The sequence below is a fragment of the Hypanus sabinus genome, chromosome 12 (assembly GCF_030144855.1).
Source record: "Hypanus sabinus isolate sHypSab1 chromosome 12, sHypSab1.hap1, whole genome shotgun sequence".
In the NCBI taxonomy this organism is placed as follows: Eukaryota; Metazoa; Chordata; class Chondrichthyes; order Myliobatiformes; family Dasyatidae; genus Hypanus; species Hypanus sabinus.
Window position 1 is genome coordinate 74,765,823 of NC_082717.1, and position 25,393 is coordinate 74,791,215.

The following is a 25,393-nucleotide window of genomic DNA, read 5'->3' on the forward strand; positions in this document are numbered from 1 at the left end:
GGCACTGATTTTATTTAAAATAAAAATTTACAGGGGATTTTTTTCATGAATATAAAAATCAATGTCAAAGAGAATAATTTTAATTCATATATAATTCACACTTCCAGCATTATGTACTCCTTATTTTCATAAGCCTATAAGTCACAATGTTTAGATTCATTTCCTTGTTATTAAATAACTAACGTGAACCACATGTTGATGATGACAGCATGTGAACAAAATACATCTAGTGTTAACTTGAACCATGAGAAGAGCTGCCAGGTCCAATTTCCCACTTCAGCAAAAAAATCGGTGTCAAAACTACAAGATAGGTATAAGGAAGATCCTAATTATAGTTATAACTCTGGTAAAGATACAAAGGAGTCTTAAAGAGTAAAGGCTGATTGTGCTTCATGTGAATAATGCTAGATTTTAAAAAAGGCAAACCAAGGATAAAGTTTATTTCCAGAAAACTGGAATGGAAAAGTGCAGAAGTTATACTAAACCTGTGTTAAACTTCAGTGCAATCCATCCAGAGTTTTGTGTACAAATCTGACTATTTTATATAAAGGATCTAAGAGGCAAGTAGGGAGGGTGAAAAGAACAATTTACAAGACAGAGATGGGTTTAATGTCAACCAATAGAGCCTGAATGGGCTGGGTCCCTTTCCACTTGAAAGAGCAGGCTGAAATGTGACCTGATTAAGTTCCTGAAAACTATGAAAAGCTGTGACAACTGCAGATACAGAGTGAGTGTTTTTAGTCGTGTGAAAGAGCAAATTTGGAAGTCAGTAATAAGAAACAAAAGTATAAATGGACTTCAAAGCTTTTTTTTAAACCAGGTTATAATTCCATGCCAGTGACTCTTTCTACCAATAACAAAGGAACGTACACTCAGAGACCACTTTGTTAAGTATAGGAGTGGAATTTTATGTTGTCTTCTGCTCCTTTTGCCCATCCACTTCAAAGATAGACATGTTGTGCATTCAGAAATGCTCTTCTGCACACCTCTGTTATAATGTGTGGTTATTTGAGTTACTGCCACCTTGAATCAGTCTGGCCATTCTCCTCTAAACTTTCTCATTAATGAGGTGTTTTCATTCACCGAAGTGCCACTTGCTTCTCGCACCATCCTCTGTATACTCTAGAGACTGTTGTGTGTGAAAACCCGAGGAGACCACCAGTTCTGAGGTACTCAAACCACCCCAACTAGCACCAACAATTATTCTAAAGTCACTCCGATCATATTTCTTCCCCATTCTGATGATTGGTCTGAACAAAAATTGAACAAAAATTTTGCAAGAGGATTTCTGTGGTGCCTTGTTCTGTATTGATTGAGCATCAAGATGAAAAAATATATCAATCCTATCAATAGCATGAATAAATCAGAAAAAATTTAAACCCAATATCCCAAGCTCTGTTTCTATATTTAATTGGAATTTAATACTGGCTCTCATATTCCAAAAGTCTTTTAGGAAATAACTCTTCCTGTGGAAGTAGCAGGAGATTTATTAGTTTTGTCAAAGGAGTTTGAATTGTGCAATACTAATGCCGCAACTTTTGGAGATTGAGATAAAAAGGGGAAAAAAACCACAGGGTTAATCACTAGTACCATGGGTCTGATGTAGGATAAGAGCCTGAATTTGTTTTCATATCTGGATAGAATACTGTACACTGTGTGGTGATTCTTATATAGCTTCATAATTGTGCTTATGTTTGTAAATAAATTGCTTAAGTGTTGATATTACTGAGCCCAAACACTCTTTTAAGTAGCTTTTAAAGTCCATTACAAAGATAAAGTTCTCAATATAGAAACTGTGAACTCAAAACAGAAATAAAACCACATTAAACTGCATCAAATCAGTCAGTCATTATCAACCATCAAAACCTGAAACATTGGTGATCTCCAAATAACTAGGAAGAAAATGCTAGCAATAATTTTGGTACCATAGCAACAGTGATCCAATGAAATGGTTCAACAGATACAATTCTAATCTGCATGATTCTTTTTGCTCAGACTGAATCGTAACTAATTCAAATCCATCCTCCCCCACAAAGACTTCCACATAAATATTGTGGGCTGATTTTCCAATTTAGTTAAAAAAAATAAGCTTTACATCGAGATTGTTCAAAGTATTGACTCTGAATTAGTTATGATAATCCTAAAACAAGACTGGAATTAGGATAAACACTAATATGTTTCTTGATGACAGCACACAGAATGATTTCACTGTTTAGATACTATATCTGTGTTTGGAAACTACTCTAAAGGCTGTCATTAGTTATTTTTCTGTTCTAAGCATAGAGATATACAGAGAGAACCAAGATCAGCTCACAGAGAGTAGGGAATGACCAATCAGTGCTCCTGTTGTCACTGCCACCCAGAATGGTGGATGCGTTGAGCAAATGGGTGCAAGTAAATACGTTACGTGGAAGAAACTGCGATCTTTAAGAACGATGCCTTTCAACCACAAACAATAGAAAACAGCATATAAAAATAGATGGGTTAGGGTGATTTTGCTGCTAAACAAGTATTAGATGGAAATTCTGCCCATAGGCCTGGCCATGAATTATTCTCCATGATTGGAATGAATTCTCCACACTCAAAAAGGTAAATGAAATTCAACAGCATTGTATCACCACAGAATTAGGAACCATTGCCAAGATTAGCAGAGTTTCAAAATTTTCTAAAATTATGATAATACTCTCCTTGGTCTGGAGTCACACTGAACAGGTAAATAGTGCCTCAAGAAAGGGATCAGAAAGTATGATTAAATCCTCCCCACAATGGGCATTCCTAACACCATCTCAGGGATTGTTGCTATGGTCATCTGATAGCTGTAGAGTATTTTTCTGGTTAGGAACATCAGCAGCCTTGACATCACAATTTTGCATTTCTACCATTCTTAATACACGGTATGGTGGGATGACCTGAGTTTCTGTTGCCCATTTCCTGATCACACGGAGGAAATGGAATGCAAATTGGTACAAAAGAGTTCAGAAGCAGAAGGAGGCCCTCCACTACTTTCCCTTATTGCCCTTCTCTATGACATCGTACGACATAGTAAATACCACGGAGGAAACTCCAACTCCTCCAGTAAGAAGCAACAGGACAGAAGCCATAAACAGATGACGTAAATTGACCTGCAGCTGCTATTAACTTGCTTGAAATGTTCATGTATAGCCTATTTGGGAACTATGGCACTTTATAATTACATGGCAAAAAAAAAGAAAGAAATGGGCCCCATGCTAACTGAGGGAGCAAGGCCACTCCTTTTAGAAACTGTTTCTTTGTTGACTACCATGCTCATAGTACAAGGATTATAAATGAAATTGCTGGATGGGTTATTTTTACAAATGTTTTATAATGAAAGTGTAGTATGGCTCATGCTGACTGCAGCGCTGGTTGGGAAGAGAGTAATCTTTCGGATCATTCACTTACTTGGCTATGAGTGGGCAATATGCCACCATATCTACTCCAATCTTGGTTGACAAAGTTATCACACGTTTGGACCTGAGTTGCAGAAGGTAATACATCAACAAAGGCTTTCTTCTATCAGTGTTCTGTATCTATGCAAGGTTATCTCAAAGGTGTCAGGTCAAGGAGAAGTCTATTGAGAGATTTCTGCAGAGTGTTTATGGAACACGCTGGGAACAAATCTCAAGAGGAATATGCCATATAGAATACACTGATTATTTACACGTTGAGAGTTTAAACTAACAGACTGAATAAGACCAGAAGATGTAGCCACTCAGCCCAGAGAGCTTTCTCCACCATTCCATCATGGCTGATTTATTATGTCTCTCAACCCCATTCTCCTGCCTTCTCCCCATCACCTTTAATGCCCTTACTAACCAAGAATTTATCAACCTCTGCTTTAAATATACTGAATGACTTGCCCTCCATAGCCCTCTGAGACAATGAATTCCACAGATTCGCCACCCTCTGGCTAAAGAAATTCCTCCCCCATCTCTGTTCTAAATGGACGTCCCTCTATTCTGAATGCTGTGCCTTTGGTCCTAGACTCCATCACTATAGCAAACATCCTCTCCACATCCTCTCTATTTAGGCCTTTCAATTTTCAATAGGTTTCATTGAGATTCCCCCACCCCACCTTCTTCTAACTTACAGTGAGTACAGGCCCAGAACATAAGAACATAAGAAATAGGAGCAGGAGTAGTCCATCTGGCCCATCGAGCCTGCTCCGCCATTCAATGAGATCATGGCTGGTCTGGCCATGGACTCATCTCCACCTACCTGCCTTTTCCCTGTAACCTTTAATTCTCCTACTATACAAAAATCTATCCAACCTTGAAAAAATATTTACTGTACTAGCCTCCACTGCTTCATTTGGCATAGAATTCCACAGATTCACCACACGCCGGGAAAAGCAATTCCTCCTCAACTCCATCTTAAACCTACTCCTCCGAATCTTGAGGCTATGTCCCTAGATCTAGTCTCCCCTACCAGTGGAAACAACTTTCCTGCCTCTATCTTATCTACCTTTTACATAATTTTATATGTTTCTATAAGATCTCATCTCATTCTTCTGAATTCCAGTGAGTACAGTCCCACGCACTCAATCTCAATCTTTTCTCATAACCTAATCCCCTCCTATCTGGAATCAACCTGATGAACCTCCTCTGCATCGCCTCCCAAGGCAGTATAACCTAGTAAGGAGACCAGAACTGCATGTGGTACTCCAGGTGCGGCCCCACCAGTTGCTGCTTAACTTTGCTCATTCCCTCTAGGAATGAACACCAACATTCCATTTGCCTTCTTGATAGCCTGCTGCAAAGAAAGTGCAATTATTAAAATTATAAAGTTTTTACCATTTCAATAATAATCTTTCATTTTTCTTTTGAAAATGGATGACCTCACAGTTACCAACATTGTACTCCATCTACCTTGCCCACTCACTTAACCTATCTAATATCTCTCCGTATCTTCTGCACAATTTGCTTTTCCACTCAATTTAGTATCATCAGCAAACTTAGATACACTACACTCAGTCCCCTCTTCCAGATCATTAATGTATAGTGTGAACAGTTGCGGGCCCCTGCGGCACACCACTCACCACTGATTGTCAATTTGTTCACCTCTATCCACTGCACTCGCTATATCCTCAAAGAACTCCAGCAAGTTTGTGAAACAGGACCTGTCTTTTCTGAATCCATGCTGCATCTGCTTGATGGATACATTTCTTTCCAGATGCTTCGCTATTTCTTCTTTAATGACAGCTTCAAGCATTTTCCCAACTTTACCTGCCTTTTGCCTACATCCTTTTTTGAACAATGACATGACATTTGCTGTTTTCACATCTATTGGGACCTGCCCAGAGTCCAGAGAATTTTGGTAAATTATCAAAGCTTCAACTATAACCTCTGCCATTTCTTTCAGTACCCTGGGATGCATTCCATCAGAACCAGGGGTCTTATCTTTCTTCAGGCCCACATGTTTGCTCAGTACAAAATCATCATATCTTCATATGCTAACCATTTCATTTCTGGAATCCTTCTCACCAACCTTCTCCAATGCCAGCACATCTTTTAAGGGGTTCAGAACTGCTCACAATACTAAGTGTGGTATGACCAATGTCTTATAAGTCCTCAGCATCACATTCTTGTTTTATATTGTAGTCCTATTGAAAAGAGTGTTAACATTGCATCTGTCTTCCTCACCACTGACTCAACCAACATGTTAACCTCTAGGGAATCCTGCACAGGACTTCCAAATCCTTTCACACCTCTGTTCTCTCTCTATGGTTTTTTTTCAGTTGCCTTCTGTTCCTTTTTAATAGCTACCCAATCCTCTATCTTCCCAGTAACATTTGGTCTATTATATGCCCTCCCTTTTGCTTTTATGCTTTCTTTGACTTCTGTTGGCAGTCATGGTTTCCTCATCCTCCCTTTAGAATACTTCTTTATCTCCTGGATGTATTTATCCTGCACCTTCCAAATTGCTCCCCAGAAACTCCAGCTGTTGCTATTATCCCTGCAACTGTCCCCTTCCAATCAATTCTGGCCCGCTCTTCTCTCATGCCTCTGTAATTCCCTTTACACAACTATAATACTGGTACCTCTGACTTTATCTTCTCAATTTTAAATGGAGGGTGAATTCCATTACATTATAATCACTGACTCCCAACCCAAGCTCCCTAATCAAATCTGGCTCGTTACGTAACACCCAATCCAGAATAGATGATCCCTTAGTGGACTTAATCACAATCTGCTCTAAAAAGATCTCTCGTGGGCATTCTGCAAATTCCCAAAGGCAGAGGTTGATAGATTCTTGATTAGTCAGGGGATGAAGGGTTACAGGGGGAAGGTAGGAGACTGGGGCTGAGAGGGAAATGGATCAGCCATGATGAAATGGCAGAGCAGACTTGATGGGCCAAATCCGTATAAACTGAAAGTCATCCAGCTGCAGCTCCAGTTCCTCAACATGGTCTCTGAGGAGTTTCAGCTCAATGTACTTTGTGCAGGTATAGTTATCAGGGAGGCTGGGGATCTCCAAGTATTCTCACATTTCATACAAAGATTGCACTCAGCCCCTAGAGCTATTTTCACTGCACTAACTGACAAAGAATGCAAACAGATGCTTACCAAAAACTTACCTCGCCCAAGCCCACGAAAAGCTGAAAGCCCTTGAACACTCCTTTTTAATTGGTCATTGTAAATTGTCCTGTAATTAGGTTAAGGTTAAATTGGGGTTGTCGGAGTTGCTGGGTGCAGCTTAATAAGCTGGAATGGTCTACTTAGCCCTGTATCTCTAAATAAATAAAGAACATCTACCTTATTCTATATACTGTGTGCATTCAAATATTACACCCTCAGTCCTGTATTCATCATCCTTTTCAACTTGGCCCCCCTTTTCAAGTTACACTTCAATTCATCCCACTGACTGCAAATTTGCTCTATCATCTGCTCTTCATTTTCTTTGCTAACTCCCTATACTCCCTGCACAGGACCTCTTCCCCCTTTCTACCCATGTCATTGATGCCAATGTGCACCAATAACTTTAGCAGCTCATCCTCACTCTTGAGAATCTCTGCAGCCACTCTGAGACATTGTTGACCCTAGCACCTGATAGACAACACAGCAATGTTCCAAACTGTATGTGAAATTGATCATGCACAAAGCAGCCACACCATGTGATTTCACAGTAAGAATAAAAACAGTGATACTAATAACAGAATGTCCCTATTTCAAGTTGCTTTTGTGAGTACATTAGAAATTGCAGTGGTGGTACCTCTCCTCTTGGATTGATAAAGGACAATTTGGCAAATTCTAGATGAGCTTGTAACACTAAAATTGACATTTTCTCCTAAAACTTGCTATGCTTTTTCTTAACAACACGCACAAAATGCAGGAGAAACTCAGCAGGTCAGGCAGCATCTATGGAAGAGTAAGGAGTTGACATTTCGGGCTGGGACCCTTCATCAGGACTCTCATTCATCTCAGGATTCTGCTATATGTACTGATGAAAATGCATGGCATTGCAAGCTGTTTATTAGCAGTAAATTACCACAGAACTTCTGTATAAACCATGTTTAGGCCTGTGCCTATGAGACAGAACTGCCTTAACTGGTCATAATGGAACCTTGCCAAAATCACCAAGTTTGAGAATCATTTGCCTCAAATGAATGGATAAATTCCTTAATGCAAACAATATTCTGGAGGCTGAAGGATAAAATAATGTTGTGACAATCACAAAACAATGACACAAGAACGTAAAAAGAAACATTTCTGACTGAAAATGGGATACAAACAATGGCATGTTGACAAACCTTCATGTGTCATACAGTGGGTAATGCATTGTTTTGCAGAAACTAGAAAATTATTTCAATGTAATTGTGTTAAAAAGAATTGAAAGTAGTAAGCTTTGGCCAAGTTGTCAGAAGTAGGATGTGATAATTGGTGAGTACATTATTTCAAAGATGAATTTTTGAGGGCAGATACTTTTGAGAAGAATTCCCTACACAATTGTACGTCTGACAGAGTTAAATAAAGCCCAGCATACATCATGGAAGATACTACAAACTGCATTATGCTTCAAGCTATTGCTTTTGTGTCTATGGTACCTCTAGATGATGGGAGTACCAACTGTGACTCAAGGAACAGTTCTTCTGCTACAGGAAGAAGCCAGCTAGCAAAATGCTTGAAATTTAACCATTTTGAAGACAGCATCAAGTAGTTCAATGTCTCAAGATGTAAATATCTTAAATTGCTGCCAAGTAGATAAACTATTATGCATTTGAGTATACTTATTTAGTGTTGTCTGAGGTACTTGCATATTTTCCTTGTGGCCGCATAGGTTTTATCTGGGTGTTCTAGTTCCTGCCCACATTCTGGAGATGTGCAGGTGATGGGATAATTTGATATTGTAAATTGCCTGTGGAGTGTAGGTGAATGGTCAAATCTCAGGGAAGTTGATGGGGATGGGGTAGAATAGGTTCTATGGGAAATTAATGCTTGAACAGTATTTTGCTGTGATTGGCTTGATGGGCTGAAATGGCCTCCTTCTATGTCACATGGAAAAATGAAATCACAAAAAGCGTTTTCAGTCAATCCAATCCACCTTATAGAAGCAGGTCCTTCAGTTCACCAAGTCCATTCTGCCCAACCTTACAAATTCCATTTGGTCTGTATCCTTCCATGTCTTGCTTATCCTGTCCTTGCTTTACCTGTCTAAATGCCTCTTAAATGTAGTGATTGTATCTGATTCCTCCATCTCCTCAAAAAATATGTCAGAGAAGTACAGTGTATCAAGAAATGGTTGACGGCAGTGAATACCACAAAGGCTATATGATCAGACCTATCTGAGCTGAAGACCAGCCAAGCTCTTCAAATATATTTACAACACTGACATCTACCTGAGTATGGAAGCTTCCCCACTTATGCCCTGTTCATCACATCCAAACTGGCTAACTGCCGTCCATCATCATCAATGCACCACCAAGGGTCCCATCATGCAGCACTTACAATGACCTGTACTCTGAAGTACAGTGTGGTTCATCAGGGTCAGTGGGCCCCAGGCCCATTACAGACCAAGGTCCAAATGTGGACCCAAGAACTGAATTGCTGAGGTGAGTATGGCATTCTTTGACAGGTATGACAGTCTTTGACATTCAGGCAGCTTTTGACCCAACTGTAGCTACAATGAGTCCTGGCAAAAATGGCACCAAAGAAAACACATCTACATTTTAACATGTACAAGCAAGCTGGATGAACTCAGCAGGTCAGGCAGCATCCGTTGAATTGAGGAGTCAATGTTTCGAGCCGAGACCCTTCATCAGGACTGAAGAAGGAGGATGCAGGGGCCCCATAAAGAAGGTGGGGGGAGGGTGGAAAACCAATCAGAGGAAAGATCAAGGGGTGGGGGAGGGGAAGCAGGGAGGGGATAGGCAGGAGAAGTGAAGAAGGAATCTAAGGGGAAAGCACTATGGGTAGTAGAAGAAGGCAGAATCATAAGAGAGGTGATAGGCAGCTAGAAGAGAAGACAGAGTGAAAGTAGGATGAGGGAATTACCAGAAGTTGCAGAATTCGATGTTAATACCAAGGGGCTGGAGACTACCCAGACGGTAGATGAGGTGTTGCTCTTCCAACCTGAGTTTGGCCTCATCATGGCAGTAGAGGAGGCCATGTATGGACACAGCGAAATGGGAATGTGAAGCAGAGTTCAATTGGGTGGCAACTGGGAGATCCTGTCTGTTGTGGCGGACGGAGCAGAGGTGCTCAACAAAGTGGTCCCCCAATCTGCACCGGGCCTCACCGATGTAGAGGAGGCCACACCCGGAGCAATAGATGACCCCAACAAACTCACAAGTGAAGTGTTGCCTCACCTGGAAGGACTGTTTGGGGCCCTGAATGGTGGTAAGAGAGGAGGTGTAGGGATAAGTACCAGGTGGGAGATCTGTGGGGAGGGACGTGTGGACCAGGCAGTTGCAGAGGGAACGAACCCTGCAGAAAGCGGAGGGGTTAGAGAGGGAAAGATGTCCTTAGTGGTGGGGTCCTGTTGAAGGTGGCGGAAGTTGCGGAGGATAATATGCTGGATCCGGAGGCTGGTGGGGTGGTAGGTGAGGACAAGGGGTGGTGATGGGAGGATGTGGTGAGGGCCGAAGTGCGGGAAATAGAGGAGATGACAGCAGAAGGGAAACCACGATTCTTAAAAAAGAAAACATTTGGGATGTCCTGGAATGGAAAGGCTCATCCTGGGAACATGGCCTCCTCTACTGCCATGATGAGGCCAAACTCAGGTTGGAGGAGCAACACCTCATATACCGTTTAGGTAGTCTCCAGCCCCTTGGTATGAACATCGAATTCTCCAACTTCCGTTAATTCCCTCCTTCTCCCTTCCCCCATCCTACTTTCATTCTGCCTCCTCTTCTAGCTGTCTATCACCTCTCTCATGATTCTGCCTTCTTCTACTACCCATACTGCCCTTAGATTCCCTCTTCACCTCTCCTGCCTATCCCCTCCTTGCTTCCCCTCCCCCACCCCTTGATCTTTCTTCTGATTGGTTTTTCACCCTCCCCCCACCTTCTTTATGGGGCCCCTGGCCCCTCCTTCTTCAGTCCTCATGAAGGGTCTCGGCCCGAAATGCTGACTGCTCATTTCAACTGATTTCAACTGCTGAGTTCATCCAGCTTGATTAAACATGTTGATTTGATCACAGCATCTGGAGTGTACTTTGTGTTTACATCTACATTTTAGTTTGAACCTTAGGCCGTGACTAGGTCTGAAGCTGAGCGATACTTCTACAGATGTACCATGGAGAACATTCTGATAGGCTGTATCACCATTTGGAATGGGGGGTTGGGGGGGGGAAGAGGGGGGCTACTGCACAGGATCGAAAGAAGCTACAGAAAGTTGTAAAATTAGTCAGATCCATAATGGGGTATGAGCCTCCACAGTATCAGGACCCCCCTCATCTAGGCCAGGCCCTTTTCTCACCACTGCCATTGGGCAGGAGGTACAGAAGCCTTAGGTCCTACACCCACCAGGTTCAGGAAGAGTTATTACTGTACAATCATCAGGCTCTTGAACCAGCGTGAATAACTTAATTCACCTCTACTCTGAATGTTTGTATAACCTTCAGACTCACTTTCATGGATTCTTTACAAATCAGGTTCCCATTATGAATTTATTTGCATAGTTTGTATTATTTGCACACTGGTTGTTTGGCAGTCTTTTTCTGTTTATACGTACTTTTCTGTAAAATTCTATTGTATTTCTTTTACCTGTAAGTGCCTGCAAGAAAATGAATCTCAAGGTAGCATACATGTATTTAATATATTTATTATAAACATTTACATTGAACTTTGCCCTGTATATGTTGAGAGGATCTTGCATCATTTAGTGCCGTTACATGGGCAGGCCAGAGAAGGGTTGCTAGCTGGCAGTGCCATCTTCTCAAACTTTAATAATGATCAGACCTGTCAAGGATTTTTAAAGTTTCTAAATATTCCTGACCATTGGAGCGACTGGCAGAGTGAAAACCGCTATTCTAATATCAGAAACATCGGACAACAATCAAAGAGGTCAGTGAAATAATTTTTTAAAAGCTTTAAAATTGTAAATATTTTCAAGAACTAAGCCACTACGAAGCATCTAAAAACTTATAAATAAACTCAGGTAAAATTTCATTTACATATTGTTACCTCAGTCACTTGCATCTATTTCTGTCTATTCAAATAGGCTTGTGGTTCCCAGACCAGATCTAGCCTCTCACTTTCCCAGTTCTGATGAAGAGATGAAGACTGGAAACGTTGGCCATTTCTTTTTTCATAGATGCTGCTTCATTTGCTGAGATTTACAGCATTTTCTGGTTGTTCTTTAGGTCTAATGTCACCCAGATTCAAGAGGGCAGACTCCTAAGGTTATGTGCTGGAGAACCATAGCAAATTAGATTCTGTTGGAGTCCAGTCCAGTAGGCTCCTCTTTGCTGCTGTGGAACTGACAGCAAAGAACAGGCAGGAAGTTGCTGTGGAGATCTAAATCTGATGGCATATCTGCTGAGAATTGTCCACCGCTCAATTAGCTCTGGCTCAGTTAAGTTCTGTCAAACTTGGATAAAAGTTCTGGTACATATTGGTATCAATGATGTAGGTGGGAAAGGGATGGGATCCTGAAGAGAAAATATAAGGAGTTCGGTAGAAAGCTGGAAAGCACGACCTCAAGGACAGTAATCTCTGGATTGCTGCTTGTACCACATACCATGTGCCAATGAGGGTAAGAATAGGATGATTAGGTTTGAGAATTGTGGATCATTGGGATTTCTTGTGGGGAAGATCTGACCTGTACAAAAAGGAGGGGTTGCACCTGAACTCAAGGGAGACCAATATCCTTGTGGATATACAGTCTATGCAAGAGATGTTGGCAAGGTTTTATAATAATTTGGCGAGTGGATGGAAACCAGACTGAGGATGGGGCAGTTGGCACACAAGTAAATGCAGTGTGTAGTGGAACTGTGAGGAAGGATAGGCAGCTGATAAGGCAAAATTGCAGTCAGTGAGATGGGTTGAAGTACATCTTCAAAATAAACAGTAGTTTCAACAATTTGGAAAAATGAGGATGAAGTAAAAGGGACAAGAGTGCAAGTAAAATTATGAAAGTCTCCAGAGTAAATAAAAGACAAAAAATTTAGAAAGGGATAAAAATTTAACTTCTGGTAACAGCAGCAAAATTGACAACAGTGATGAAACTGAAGGTGATATATTTGAACGAATGCAGTATATGGAATAAGGTAGATAATCTTGTCACACAGTTAGAAATTGGCAGGAATGTGGGCATCCCTGAGTTGTGCTTAAAAGAAGATCATAATTGGGAGCTTAACATTCAAGGATAGACATTTTATTGAAAGGACAGGCAGGTAGGCCGAGTGGCTGGGGTGGCTTTTTTGGTAAAAAAAAATGAATCAAATCCTTGAAAGAGGTGGTATAGGATCAGAAGATGTAGAATCCTTGTGGGTAGAGTTAAGAAACTGCAAGAATAAAAAGACAATGAAGGGAGTTATATACAAGCCTCCAAACAGCAGCAAAGAAGTGGAGTATAAATTACAATAGGAGATAGAAAAATAATGTTAGAAATGCAATGTCACGAAAGTCAGGGGGAATTTCATTATGCAGGTAGATTGAGAAAATCAGGTTAGTGCTGGATCCCAAGTGAAGGAACTTGTAGAATGCCTACAAATTTGAGCCCATTAGGGAGTTCTGGATTGGGTGTTGTATAATGAACCAGATTTGATTAGGGAGTTTAAGGTAATGGAGCCCTTTGGAGGCAGTGATTGTAATATGATAGACATCACTCTGTCATGTGAGCAAGAGAAGCTAATATCAGATGTATCAGTATTATAATGGAAAAAAAGGAACTATAAAGACATGAATGAGGAGCTGGCCAAAGTTGATTGGAAAAGGACACTAGCAGGGATAATGACAAAGCAGCAATGGCTGGAGATACTGAGAGCAATTCAGAAGATGTAGGATAGATATGTCCCAATGAAGTATTAGTATTCTAAAGGGAAACGTTGTTGACAAGGGAAGTCAAAGACAGCAGAAAAGCAAAAGAAAGAGCATATAATATAGCAAAAATCAGTGGGAACTGGAAGATTGGGAAGCTTTTAAATCCCAAAAGAAAGCAATTGAAAAAGCAAAGCAATACGGAGAGAAAAGATTAAATCTGAAGGTGGGTGGGGGGGGGGGGGTGTGTGTGTGTGCGTGCGCGCACACGTACACGAAATTATGTCAATCTTCACTGTGAAAGTCACCAGCAGTGAACCAGAAATTCAGGAGTGTCAGGGGGCAGAATTGATTGTGGTTGTTATTACTAGGGAGAAGGTGCTTGGGAAGCTGAAAGGTCTGAAGGTATACAAGTCACCTGAACCAGACAGACTTCATCCCAGAGTTTGAAAGTGGTAGCTGAAGAGATTGTGGATATATTAATAGTGAGCGATCTTTCAAGACTCTCTAGACTTTGGAATGGTCCTGGAGGACTGGAAAACTGCAAATGTTGTTCCACTCTTTAAGAAAAGAGACAGAAGAAAGGAAATTATGGGCCAGGTAGCCTGACATCAGTAGTTGGAAATATGTTGGAGTTTATTATTAAGGATAACATGTCAGGGTACTGGAGACAGATGGAATAGGCCAAAGTCATCAAGGAGAATCTTGTCAGACAAGTCCGTTGGAATTCTTTGAGGATATAACGGGCAGGATGGACAAAGGAGTGTCAGTGGATGCTGTTTGCTTGCATCTGTCAGAAGGCCTTTGACTAGGTGCTGCACGTGAGGTTGCTAAACAAGAGCCATTATATTACAAGAAAGATACTAGCATGGATAAAAGATCAGCTGGCTAGCAGGAGGCAAAGATTGGGAATAAAAGGGGCCTTTTCTGATTGACTGCCAGCAACCAATGTCGTTCTACAGGGAGCAGTGCTAGGTCCAATACTTTTCAAATTATACGTTAATGATCTAGAATGACAGAATAAATGATCTTGCGGCCCAGTTTGTGAATGAAACAAAGATAGGTGGAAGAGCAGGTAGTGTTGAGGAAGCAGGGAAATTGCAGAAGGACTTAAGACAGATTAGAAGATTGGGCAAAAAAAATTCCAGATGGAGTACAGTGTTAGGAAATGTATGGTTATGTACTTTGGTAGAAAGAATAAGGCATGCTCTATTTTTAACATGGGGAGTAAATTCTGATATCAGAGGTGCAAAGGGACTTTGGAATTCTTGTGAAGGATTCCCTAAAGGTTAACTTTGAAGTCGGAGTCAGTGGTAAGGAAGGCAAATGCAATATTTGCATTCATTTTGAGAGGACTAGAATATCAAATCAATGATGTGATGCTGATGCTTGATAAGGCATTGATCAATCTTGACCGTCCTGCCACTGGTTACAGATGGTCTCAGACGAGTGAGTAAGGTCACAACTCCTCCTCACTTTACACTAAGTGTTTGCAAGTCACTCTTGTCATCCATCCTTCCCATCCCAAACTAACCTAAGTCGTGTGGTGAAAGGGTAGCAACGAAGCAGCAGGTGTGGGTACATTATCAGCCGTGGCTACACTGGTGGCTCAAACCATAGGGTTGTTATTCACAGATATGAAATGGCAGTAGTTTTTGGCAGTCACCTGAGCAGTCCTTTTCTGGAATGTACTGCACACCTCCATGGTATCAGAAAGGTATGAGGGAAAAAAATGCCCTAAACATTTCCTTGGCCAGTTTACCATGGCTGGCAGGCACCCTATCATAGCAGACAAAATACATCAAAGGGAAAATTAAGGACTACTCCTTTCACCCTTGGTGCGGGGGACAGACATACTTTATTGATCCCGAGGGAAAATGGGTATGCAACGTGTGTGCACTGTTAGACAGTCGACGATAACAGACCTCAAAGGAAAACTGCTCTAATAGGGAGAGAGCTAGACCGATATAACATCGATGTTGCATCCCTAAGTGAAACCAGACTTGCAGGAGGGGGCAAACTTTGTGGAAGGGTCGCAGGGTACACATTCTTATGGAACAGAAGAGGAAATTAAGATCGGCATGAGTCTGGGGTTGAGTTTTGCAGAGATCGCTAGCAAACTTGCTGAACCTCCAAAGGGGACGAATGACTAGCTCATGAATAACTCCCTCTGTAGCATGGTAGGAAGCACGTCAACAGTTAGCCCCAACCATGATGAACCCAGGTGATGTCAACAAGTTCTATGAAGAACTGCACTCAATTATTGCAAATGGTCCCAAAGCACACAAGCTTATCATCCTTATGATTTCAAAAGAAGAACTGGCTCTGACAACACCCCATGGGTTGGGGTCATTGGGAAATATGATGTTAGCTGCTGCAATAGCAGCGATCGTCTACTATTCCAGACATGCGCTGAACATGAGTTGTTGATCACCAACACTGTCTTCCACTTTCCCACCCATAACAGAACTTCATGGACGCATCGCTGCTCTAAGCACTAACATCTAATTGACTATATCATAGTCAGGAAGAAAGACTGGTAGGATGTCTCCTCAGCATTAAGTGGCAAGACAGGGTCCCTGACACTGGGGTGCTTACCAAGGCAGGCCTGCCCAGTATCTACACCATTCTGATGCAGTCCCAGTTATGCTGGACAGGTTGTGTAGTTCATCTGCCAGACCACCGGCTGCTTAAGAGATTGCTTTATGATGAACTACAAAAAAGAAAGCGTACCCGTGCAAGCCAAAGAAAACGCTGTAAAGACTCCCTGAAAACTTCACTAAAAGGGGTTTAGCATCAACCCAGACACCTTGGAAAAGATCACCCAGGATTGGGTTGAGTACACTCCTCCCTTTGTCAGGGTGCAGTGACACGAGGCAGAAAAGACACTTGCAGCAAAGATGTAGGAAAGCCCGAGCCAGCAACCTGCAACCAACGTGGTTGCCATCTTTTGTCCACACTGCCAAAGAACTTTCAAACAGGGATGGCCTCCGTATCCACACACGAGTCCAGCTCCTACAAATTGCAGATGACTACAGTGGTTCTCATCGTTGCACGATGGACAAATGAAGATTGCACTTGGAGCACTGTGAGCAGTTTGGGGCCGTTATCTAAGAAAGGTTGTGGTGGCGTTGGAGAGGATCCAGAGGAGGTTGACGGGAAAGATCCACCGGAAGAAAAGCTTAACCTATGATGAGTGTTTGAAGGCTCTGGGCCTGTACTAATTGAAGTTTAAAAGAATGACGGGGATCTCATTGAAATCAATGGAGAGGATGCTTCATATAGTGGGGGAGTCTGGGTCCTGAGGGCACAAATTCAGAATAGAAGGATGTCCCTTTATAGCAGAGTTGAGGAGGAACTTCTCTATCCAGAGGGTGGTGAATCTGTAGAATTCCTTGCCACAGACAGCTGTGGAGGCCAAGTCATTGAGTACATTTAAAGTGAAGGTTGATTATTAAGTGTGTCAAAGGTTACGGGGAGAAAGCAGGAGAATGGGGTTAAATCAGCTGTGATGGAATGGCGGAGCAGACTCGATGAACCAGAGATCTGAATTCTGCTCTCATGTCTTATGGCCAAAAACAGTACTCTTTATATAGTCTCATCAAGACATTTTTTACACCTGTATTCAAATTCCCTCCAAATGTGCCATTTGCCTTTAAGACACTAGATCTGCCTGCATATTAGTTTTCAGTAACTTGTATACAAAGTTCAAAGTCAATTTATTATTGTGACAGAACAGGTTGGAAATGTTAATTCTCCCACCAACCTTGCCCCTTTGCCTCCTCGTTCTGTCCCTGGTCTAGTTTCCTCACTAGTTCACATACTTTGCCCTTCCGTTCTGCAGTTCCTGACAGTTCATCACTTACGCACCCCAACATTAAAACAATCGCTAGCTTGGCTAATCAAAACAATCCCTTCAGTTGATATGTTCTGCTGGCTTATAATTCAAAAAAATAAAGATTCTAGACACAGGCATTCGAAAAGGTCTCATTTATTTTCCCTCATACTGTTACGTCAGTTTGTAGACAGCAGAAAGTCCTCAAAAGACCCGAGGATCAGTTTGGAACATCCTAAAATTATGCCTGGGTTAGTGGGAGCAGGCACACTACAACCTACGCAGGCAGATTTAAACCCTCAGTCTGGCTTTGCTGAGGTGTGGAGGTTGGATGTGACAGTTATATTGGAAAGTTAATGACAGAGTATGTCATGGAGAACGCCTCTGTATATTTGTAAATTTTTGTACACTTTGTTTTCATTTATCTATTTGTAAATACTCTTTTTCTTCACAACTTTTGCTTTTTTTTTGCACCTGACACTAAATAAAACCCCTTTGCACTAATGTGCTGTTGCGGCTTACCATCTGTTTTTTTTTCAACTGGTGACCCTTGTTTGGCGCTCTTACCCGCACCGGATAGCGAGGTGTGACAATTATCAAAGTACACATACGTCACCATATGCAATCTTGAGATTCATTTCTTGTGGACATACTCAGCAAGTGCAAGGAACATGATATAATCAATGGAAGACTGCACCCAACAGGATGAAAAAACAACCAACATGCAAAAGACAACAAATTGCAAATGCAAAAAATAATAATAATTATTAGTAGTATTAATTATTATTGTTATTATCAATAATAATAAATAACCAATAAATATCGAGGACATGAGACATAGAGACCTAGTAAGTGAGTCTCTAGGTGAAGGAACAGTTCCGTGATGGAGCAAGTGAAGTTATACCCTCTGGTTCAAGAACCTAATGGTTGAGGGGAATAACTGTTCCTGAATCTGGTGGTGTGTGTCCTGAGGCTCCTGTACCATGTTCCTTATAGCAGCAGCAAGAAGAGTACGTGACCTGGGTGGTGGGAGTCCTTGATAATGGATATGGATTTCCAGCGACAGCACTCAGTGAAGATGTGCTCAATGGAAGGGAGGGCTTTACTGCATATGGACTGGGCCACATTCACTATATTTTGTAGGATTTTCTGTTCAAGGCCATTGGTGTTTCCATACCAGGCTCTGATGCAACCAGATAATATATTCTCCACCACACATCTATAGAAGTTTGTCAAAGTTTTAGATATCAATCTTCACAAACTTCTAAGGATGTAGAGGCATAGCCATGATTTCTTCATAATGATATTTAGGTACTAGACCCTGGACAGATTCTCTGAAATGATAATACTGGTTAATGGACCTCTGATTTCTATCTCCTGAAGTTAATAATCAGACCATTAGACGTAGGAGCAGAATTAGGCCAATTGGCTCATTGAGTCTGCTCCTCCATTCAATCATGGCTGGTCCTCCTGTTCTCTTCCTCAGCCCCATTCACTGGCCTTCTTCCCTTTACCTTTGATGTCGCGGTCAATCAAAAACCTATAAATCTCTGCCTTAAATACACTCAATGACCTGGCCCCCACAGCTGCACGTGGTAACAAATTCACCACCCTCTGGCTAAAGAAATTTCTCCACATCTCTGTTTTAAATTTAAATATCCTGAGGCTGTGCCCTCTTGTCCTAGACTCCCCCATCTTGGGAAACAGCCTTTCCACATCTGCTCTATTTACCCTTTCAACATTAGAAAGATTTTAATGAGATCCCCCTTCATCCTTCTAAATTCCAGCCAGTACAGCCCAGAGCCATCAAACGTTCTTTATATGATAACCCTTTCACTCCTGGAATCATCTTTGTGAACTTCCTCTGAACCCTCTCCAATGCCAACACATCCTTTCTTAGATAAAGGAGCCGAAAACTGTTCACAATACTCAAGATGAGGCCTCACCAGTGCCTTATAAATCTTCAGCATCACATCTCTGATCTTATGTTCTAGACCTCTTGAAATGAATGCAAACACTGCATTTGTCTTCATTGCTCTTGCTGACCCTGTGTGAGAGGTTGTTGTTGTGGCACACTCCGCCAGATTTTCGGTCTCTCTCCTATAAACTACTTTGTCACCACCTTTGATTCGGCCAACAATATCCATGCCATCAGCAAACTTAAATATGACATTGGAGCAGTGCTTAGCCTCACAGTCATAAAAGTAAAGCATAATGACACATAAATATCATTAAACATCAACAACATCCAAATTCTGATCTACTTTGTGCAACAAAATAGATAATTTCACATTTTTCCATATTATAGCCATATTCTTGTCTATTCAATCAGACTGTCTACATCCCCTTGAAACCTCCTCTCTCATCACAATCCACCTAGTTTTTTGTATCTAACTTGCAAAAATGTTGTTTTCTCCTCTCAATGAAACTACTTATATAGACAGTGTATGGATGAGGCACAAGCACCAGTGCCTGTAGTACCCCACTTGGCAATCTGAGAAAGATCTGACTGTGTTTTGTCCCATAGCCAATTCCCTCAGTCTGTGTCAATATTATGCCCACAGTCCTTGTGCTCTAAGCCTACTGACCAACTTCCTATGCAGGACCTCATTGAAAGTGATCTGAAAACCTAACCATTGATGTGTGGCCTCACTAAAGGCCTTTGGCAAATGCCAACAATTCAGTGCTCCACTGCTAGAATTTCCCAGCTGGTCCTGGCCCAGATGAGTTCGCAGTGAGATACACAGCATGGAAGCAGTCCTTTGACAAACTGATTCTGTGCCAACTATCATCAACCTAGTTTATTCTCCCACATATCAAAGGCAAGTTACAGTCAGCCTACCAACCCACACATGTGGGAGGAAAGAGGAGCAGCTGGGGGAACCCATGCAGTCACAGGGAGGAAATGCAAATCCCATGCAGACAGCTCCAGAGGTCAGGACTGAACCCAAGTCATGGGAGATATGAAACAGTAACGTAACAGGTTTGTTATTGTGGTCTCATACTGGCATATTTGTATGCATTTAATTTCTACATTAAATGTAATCTTCAATTCTGTTTGAAATCTGAAAGACAAATTACAGACTCCCCACCTGGATAGTGTTTTGGTGAATTGCATAAACCCCTTATGAGTCATGTTGGAAATTTGTGTTTCATTGAAATAACTAGTCTACAGCCAGGCAAGAGTAGATCATGAGTAATAGTTATTGAATCATAAAGTGTATTTGCTCAATACCATAGATAGTGCAAAAGATAACCAATGTGCCTTTGTTAAAAATATGGTTACTTTAGATAAAAGTTTTACATTTTAATACAGATGAACTATATTATTCCTCATTTATTAATCAAAGTTAAATTTTAAAAGTCAATCTTTCATTTTGTCCCATTGAACACTTCTTATGAGATTGCTAAATAAACGTAGTAAGACAGGATTGTGGATCCTGTTACTGGGTATACTTAATAGCCGATTAACTCGGAATTCTACTCACAAAGTCGTGAATTACTGATAACATCCCAAGTCCAGAAAAGGGAAAAGAAACTCCATGGATAATTGTTCTCTCTTTTGCACCAAAAATTTCAAACTTTCCATCATTGACTGTAAAATCTAATTTTAATCAAAGCGTGATCAACTATCTGTATATGAAGTACTGTCAAAATTAAACAGCGGATTTGATTGTTGGTTGGTAATTAAGAACAGTCCTACCTTGAATGCCAGACCCTGCATGACATGATTTCAGCAGCTGTTTGTACAAAAATAATAGTGATTACAAATCAAAAATGTACACAAAATGAAATGCCAATGTTCATTAACATGTTTTTAAAATGCACTCTATATTTGAACTTCAATGGTAAAAATAATAATGTTAATATGAAACTTTAGTTTATAAACATTCTGGCTAAACATTCACTGGCGGAGTAACAAATAAGTCATAAAGATGACGGTTAATCTATTTTATAAGGCGCTATGAATGATGAACAGACAATAAAAAAAATTATACAGGTGAAGGCTAAGAAGGGATGTTACCATCTGTGTGTTGCCATGATCAACTAAAACTCACAGATGAATTGTGCTGAGAATTAAGCTACACGTCTCTATACAAAAGTAAGTTTACAGTTTGAGGACAAAGATGAGTTCCTACCACCAAACTGATGAGAAATAAAAATATTACACTTCTGAAGCATTTTTAGAAGAGAATGCTTGAAACATTGATGGAGGTAAATAGATTTGAGAAGTTTAGCATCATACAATAAACATCAATTAATTTTGGATTTTCTGTGTATGTTATAACAGCACAAGACAAGCGGAATTCTAATAATAAATCAACTTTTAATGACTGTAACATTTGAAAATGTCTAATCTGCAATGTTTCTTTAATTGTGCCTCCGCACCTCCAGTGAGAATTGGTGGGCTGATCAATACATGACTGCTAACTGTTCGCTGGGAATGAGGTGTCAGGACAGAACATAGTAATCTGATGAATTTGCTGTATTGTTAGTCATTCACTTGCATTTGTTTTACAGTCCATCGTGGTAAATGAGCTCAGCAGAAAATACAGGCAGCGTGACCATAATACAGGGGATTAAAATTCATCCTGTTGATCGCACTAAATTCATTGCAGAATAGTAATGGTGTTTTGTACGCTTCCCTTAGAAATTCTTTCCATGACACCAGGAACTGTGCACTAACTGCTGACAGACTATAAATGCTACTGAACTATAGAAGAGTTATGTATTGGTTCAATGTGGGCATGGGTTCGTATTGCCTTGGTCTTTGCTTCTGATTATATTTTTGAGGGACCCCCTGATGTCAAGATAGTGCCCTCTCTCTCTCTCTCTCTCCATTCCTCAAGGCTGTGACTCCATGTGGGCCTGAAGTTCAATAAACAACTTGGAATTCCAATGCCCAACCATCCTTAGTCTGCACATGTGCCTTCCTGCTAGTAATGATAAATGACTGAGACCTTCATGGATGAGCCCTCATTCTGCTCGTATACTTCCACAGCTTTCCTGCTTCTTCCACTCCCTAACGCAGTGATAGCAGGGAAACTACAGTCATCTGCCAGCTTAGTTTAGACTGGAGATTGAACTTGGTATATGTCTGTGCAGTACAACACAACTAACAATGCACAACTAATAATTATGGGGCAGATTTAATAACAGATTGTGTCAATTTGAAATTTTACTAAAAAAACTGGAATATGCCTAACATATAAATATCCTCTTTTTCATAAAAAAAATTCCTGCATAAGTAACTGCAAGAAAAATTATGAGATTGTAGCAACGTGCTACACACAGAGCTGAAATAACGACACGCAGTCGGTAAGTCGTTTCGAGACTAGTTTATTCAAACTTCGCAGCGCTGGCATTTAAATCCCTAGCGCCCGCCTTCTCCGGGCGGAAATGACATCAGAGGTGCATTACCAAAGTCTCCCCCCGTGCGCTGGCTATTTGTGAGCCAGTTCGCCTGCGCAAAAAGTGGGTCGCCACATAACCGCCCCCCAGAATCAGCGATACACCCCTCAATGTCCACAGTCTGGATCCGCCTCTGATTGGGAGGTCTGCCTCTGCGCTGCGGTGCCTGAACCTTGACCGGCTGCGCCAAGTCCACATGGGCTGGTTTGAGTCAGTCCACTGTGAAAACCTCCTCTCTCCCCCCAATGTCCAGAACATATGTGGACCCGTTGCTGTTGATCACCTTGAATGGCCCCTCGTACGGCCGCTGTAGCGGTGCCCGGTGTCCGCCCCTTTGTACAAACACAAACTTACAGTTCTGTAGGTCTTTGGGTACATGGGTCGGGGTCCGTCCGTGCTGTGAAGTCAGTACGGGGGCCAAGTTGCCGAGCCTTTCGCGTAGCCTGTCCAGGACTGCTGCGGGTTCTTCCTCTTGCCCCCCTGGAGCTGGTATGAACTCTCCTGGGACGGCCAGGGCGTGCCATACACCAACATGGCCGACGAGGCATGCAGATCCTCTTTGGGCGCTGTGCGAATTCCAAGCAGGACCCAGGGAAGCTCGTCCACCCAGTTTGGCCCTCTCAGGCGGGCCATGAGAGCCAACTTCAAGTGACAGTGGAAGCGTTCTGTTTGACTGTGGGTGGTAAGCAGTTGTGTGGTGCAGCTGTGTTCCCAACAGGCTGGCCACAGCCGACCACAGGCTGGAGGTGAACTGGGCGCCTCTGTCGGAGGTAATGTGGGCTGGTACCCCGAAGCGTGCTACCCAGATTGCAATCAGTGCTCATGCGCAGGTATCGGCAGATGTGTCGGTGAGCGGGACCGCCTCTGGCCACCTCATGAACCGGTCTATCATAGTTAGGAGGTACCGCGCTCCTCGGAACACTGGTAGGGGGTCCACTATGTCCATATGAATGTGGTCGAACCTCTGGTGGGTGGGTTCGAATTGCTGCGGCGGGGCTTTAGTGTGCCGCTGCACCTTGGCTGTTTGGCACTGCGCGCACGTTCTGGCCCATTCACTGACCTGTTTGCGAAGTCCGTGCCACACGAACTTGCTGGCGACCAGCCTGACAGTTGTCCTGATAGGTGGGTGTGCCAAACCGTGTATGGAGTCGAAAACTCGTCGCCTCCAGGCTGCCGGGACAATGGGACGAGGTTGGCCGATAGCCACGTCGCACAGGAGGGTCCTCTCACCTAGGCCTACGAGAAAGTCCTGCAGCTGCAAACCCGAGACTGCGGTCCTGTAGCTGGGCATCTCGTCGTCTGCCTGCTGCGCCTCTTCCAATGCTGCACAGTCCACCCCCAGGGACAGGGCCTGGACAGCTGGTTTGGAGAGTGCGTCCGCCACGACGTTGTCCTTTCCCGAGACATGCTGGATGTCCGTCGTGTACTCGGAGATGTAGGACAGATGTCGCTGCTGGCGAGCCGACCAGGGATCAGACACCTTCATGAATGCGAAGGTCGACGGTTTGTGGTCTGTGAACGCGGTGAACGGCCTGCCTTCTAAGAAGTACCTGAAAAGCCGGATTGCCAGATAGAGTGCCAGCAGCTCCCGGTCGAAAGCACTGTACTTGAGTTCGGGTGGTCGTAGGTGCTTGCTGAAGAACGCCAGGGGTTGCCAGCGCCCCTCGATGAGCTTCTCCAGCACCCCACTGACTGCTGTGTTGGATGCGTCCACTGTGAGGGCCGTCGGAACGTCCGTTCTGGGGTGCACCAGCATCGCGGCATCTGCCAAGGCTTCCTGAGCTTTAATGAAAGCAGCCGCAGCCTCCTCGTCCCAAGTAATGTTCTTGCCTTTACCCAACATCAGGGTGTACAAAGGGCTCATGATATGGGCTGCTGAGGGGAGGAAACGGTGGTAGAAGTTCACCATACCAACGAACTCCTGCAGGCCTTTGACCATGTTGGGCCGGGCAAAGTGGCAGATCGTGTCCGCCTTGGCGGGCAGAGGTGTTGCCCTGTCTTTGGTAATCCTGTGGCCCAGGAAGTCAATGGTATCGAGACCAAACTGGCATTTGGCCGGGTTGATCGTGAGGCTGAAATCACTCAGGCGGGAGTAGAGCTGGTGGAGGTGGGACAGACGCTTCTGACGACAACTGCTGGCTATAAGGATGTTGTCCAAATAGATGAACGCAAAGTCCAGGTGGCATCCCACCGCATCCATTAGCCGCTGGAACGTCTGTGCGGCATTCTTCATGCCAAACGACATTCGGAGGAACTCGAACAGGCTGAACGGGGTGATGAGTGCTGTTTTGGGGATGTCTTTAGGGTGCACCGGGATTTGATGGTATCCCCGGACGAGGTCTACTTTGGAAAAGATTCTTGCCCCGTGCAGGTTTGCTGCAAAGTCCTGTATGTGCGGCACGGGGTAGCGGTCTGGAGTGGTAGCCTCGTTCAGTCTGCGGTAGTCGCTGCATGGTCTCCAACCCCCAGCTGCTTTGGGCACCATGTGCAGGGGGGAGGCCCATGGGCTGTCGGACCTCCGTAAGATCCCTAATTCCTCCATCCTCTTGAACTCCTCCTTCGCCAGGTGGAGCTTTTCCGGGGGAGCCTTCATGCGCGGGCGTGGAGGGGTGGTCCCTGGGTCGGAATGTGGTGCTGTACCCTGTGTCTGGGCATGGCTGCCGTGAACTGCGGTGCCAGAATCGATGGAAAGTCCACCAGGATTCTGG

The 25,393-nt window shown here is 42.8% G+C and overlaps 1 protein-coding gene across 6 annotated transcripts in view; it reads right to left on the minus strand.

The window, feature by feature from the left end:
• The window catches only part of LOC132403024 (1-phosphatidylinositol 4,5-bisphosphate phosphodiesterase beta-4), a 542,946-nt gene that overhangs the window by 20,209 nt on the left and 497,344 nt on the right, over positions 1-25,393 (minus strand). For all 6 annotated transcript variants that reach the window (XM_059986236.1, XM_059986232.1, XM_059986233.1 and 3 more), the window contains one exon: positions 20,977-21,013. In XM_059986236.1, the coding sequence (XP_059842219.1) occupies positions 20,977-21,013 (37 nt within the window). The remainder of the gene's footprint in view (positions 1-20,976; positions 21,014-25,393) is intronic.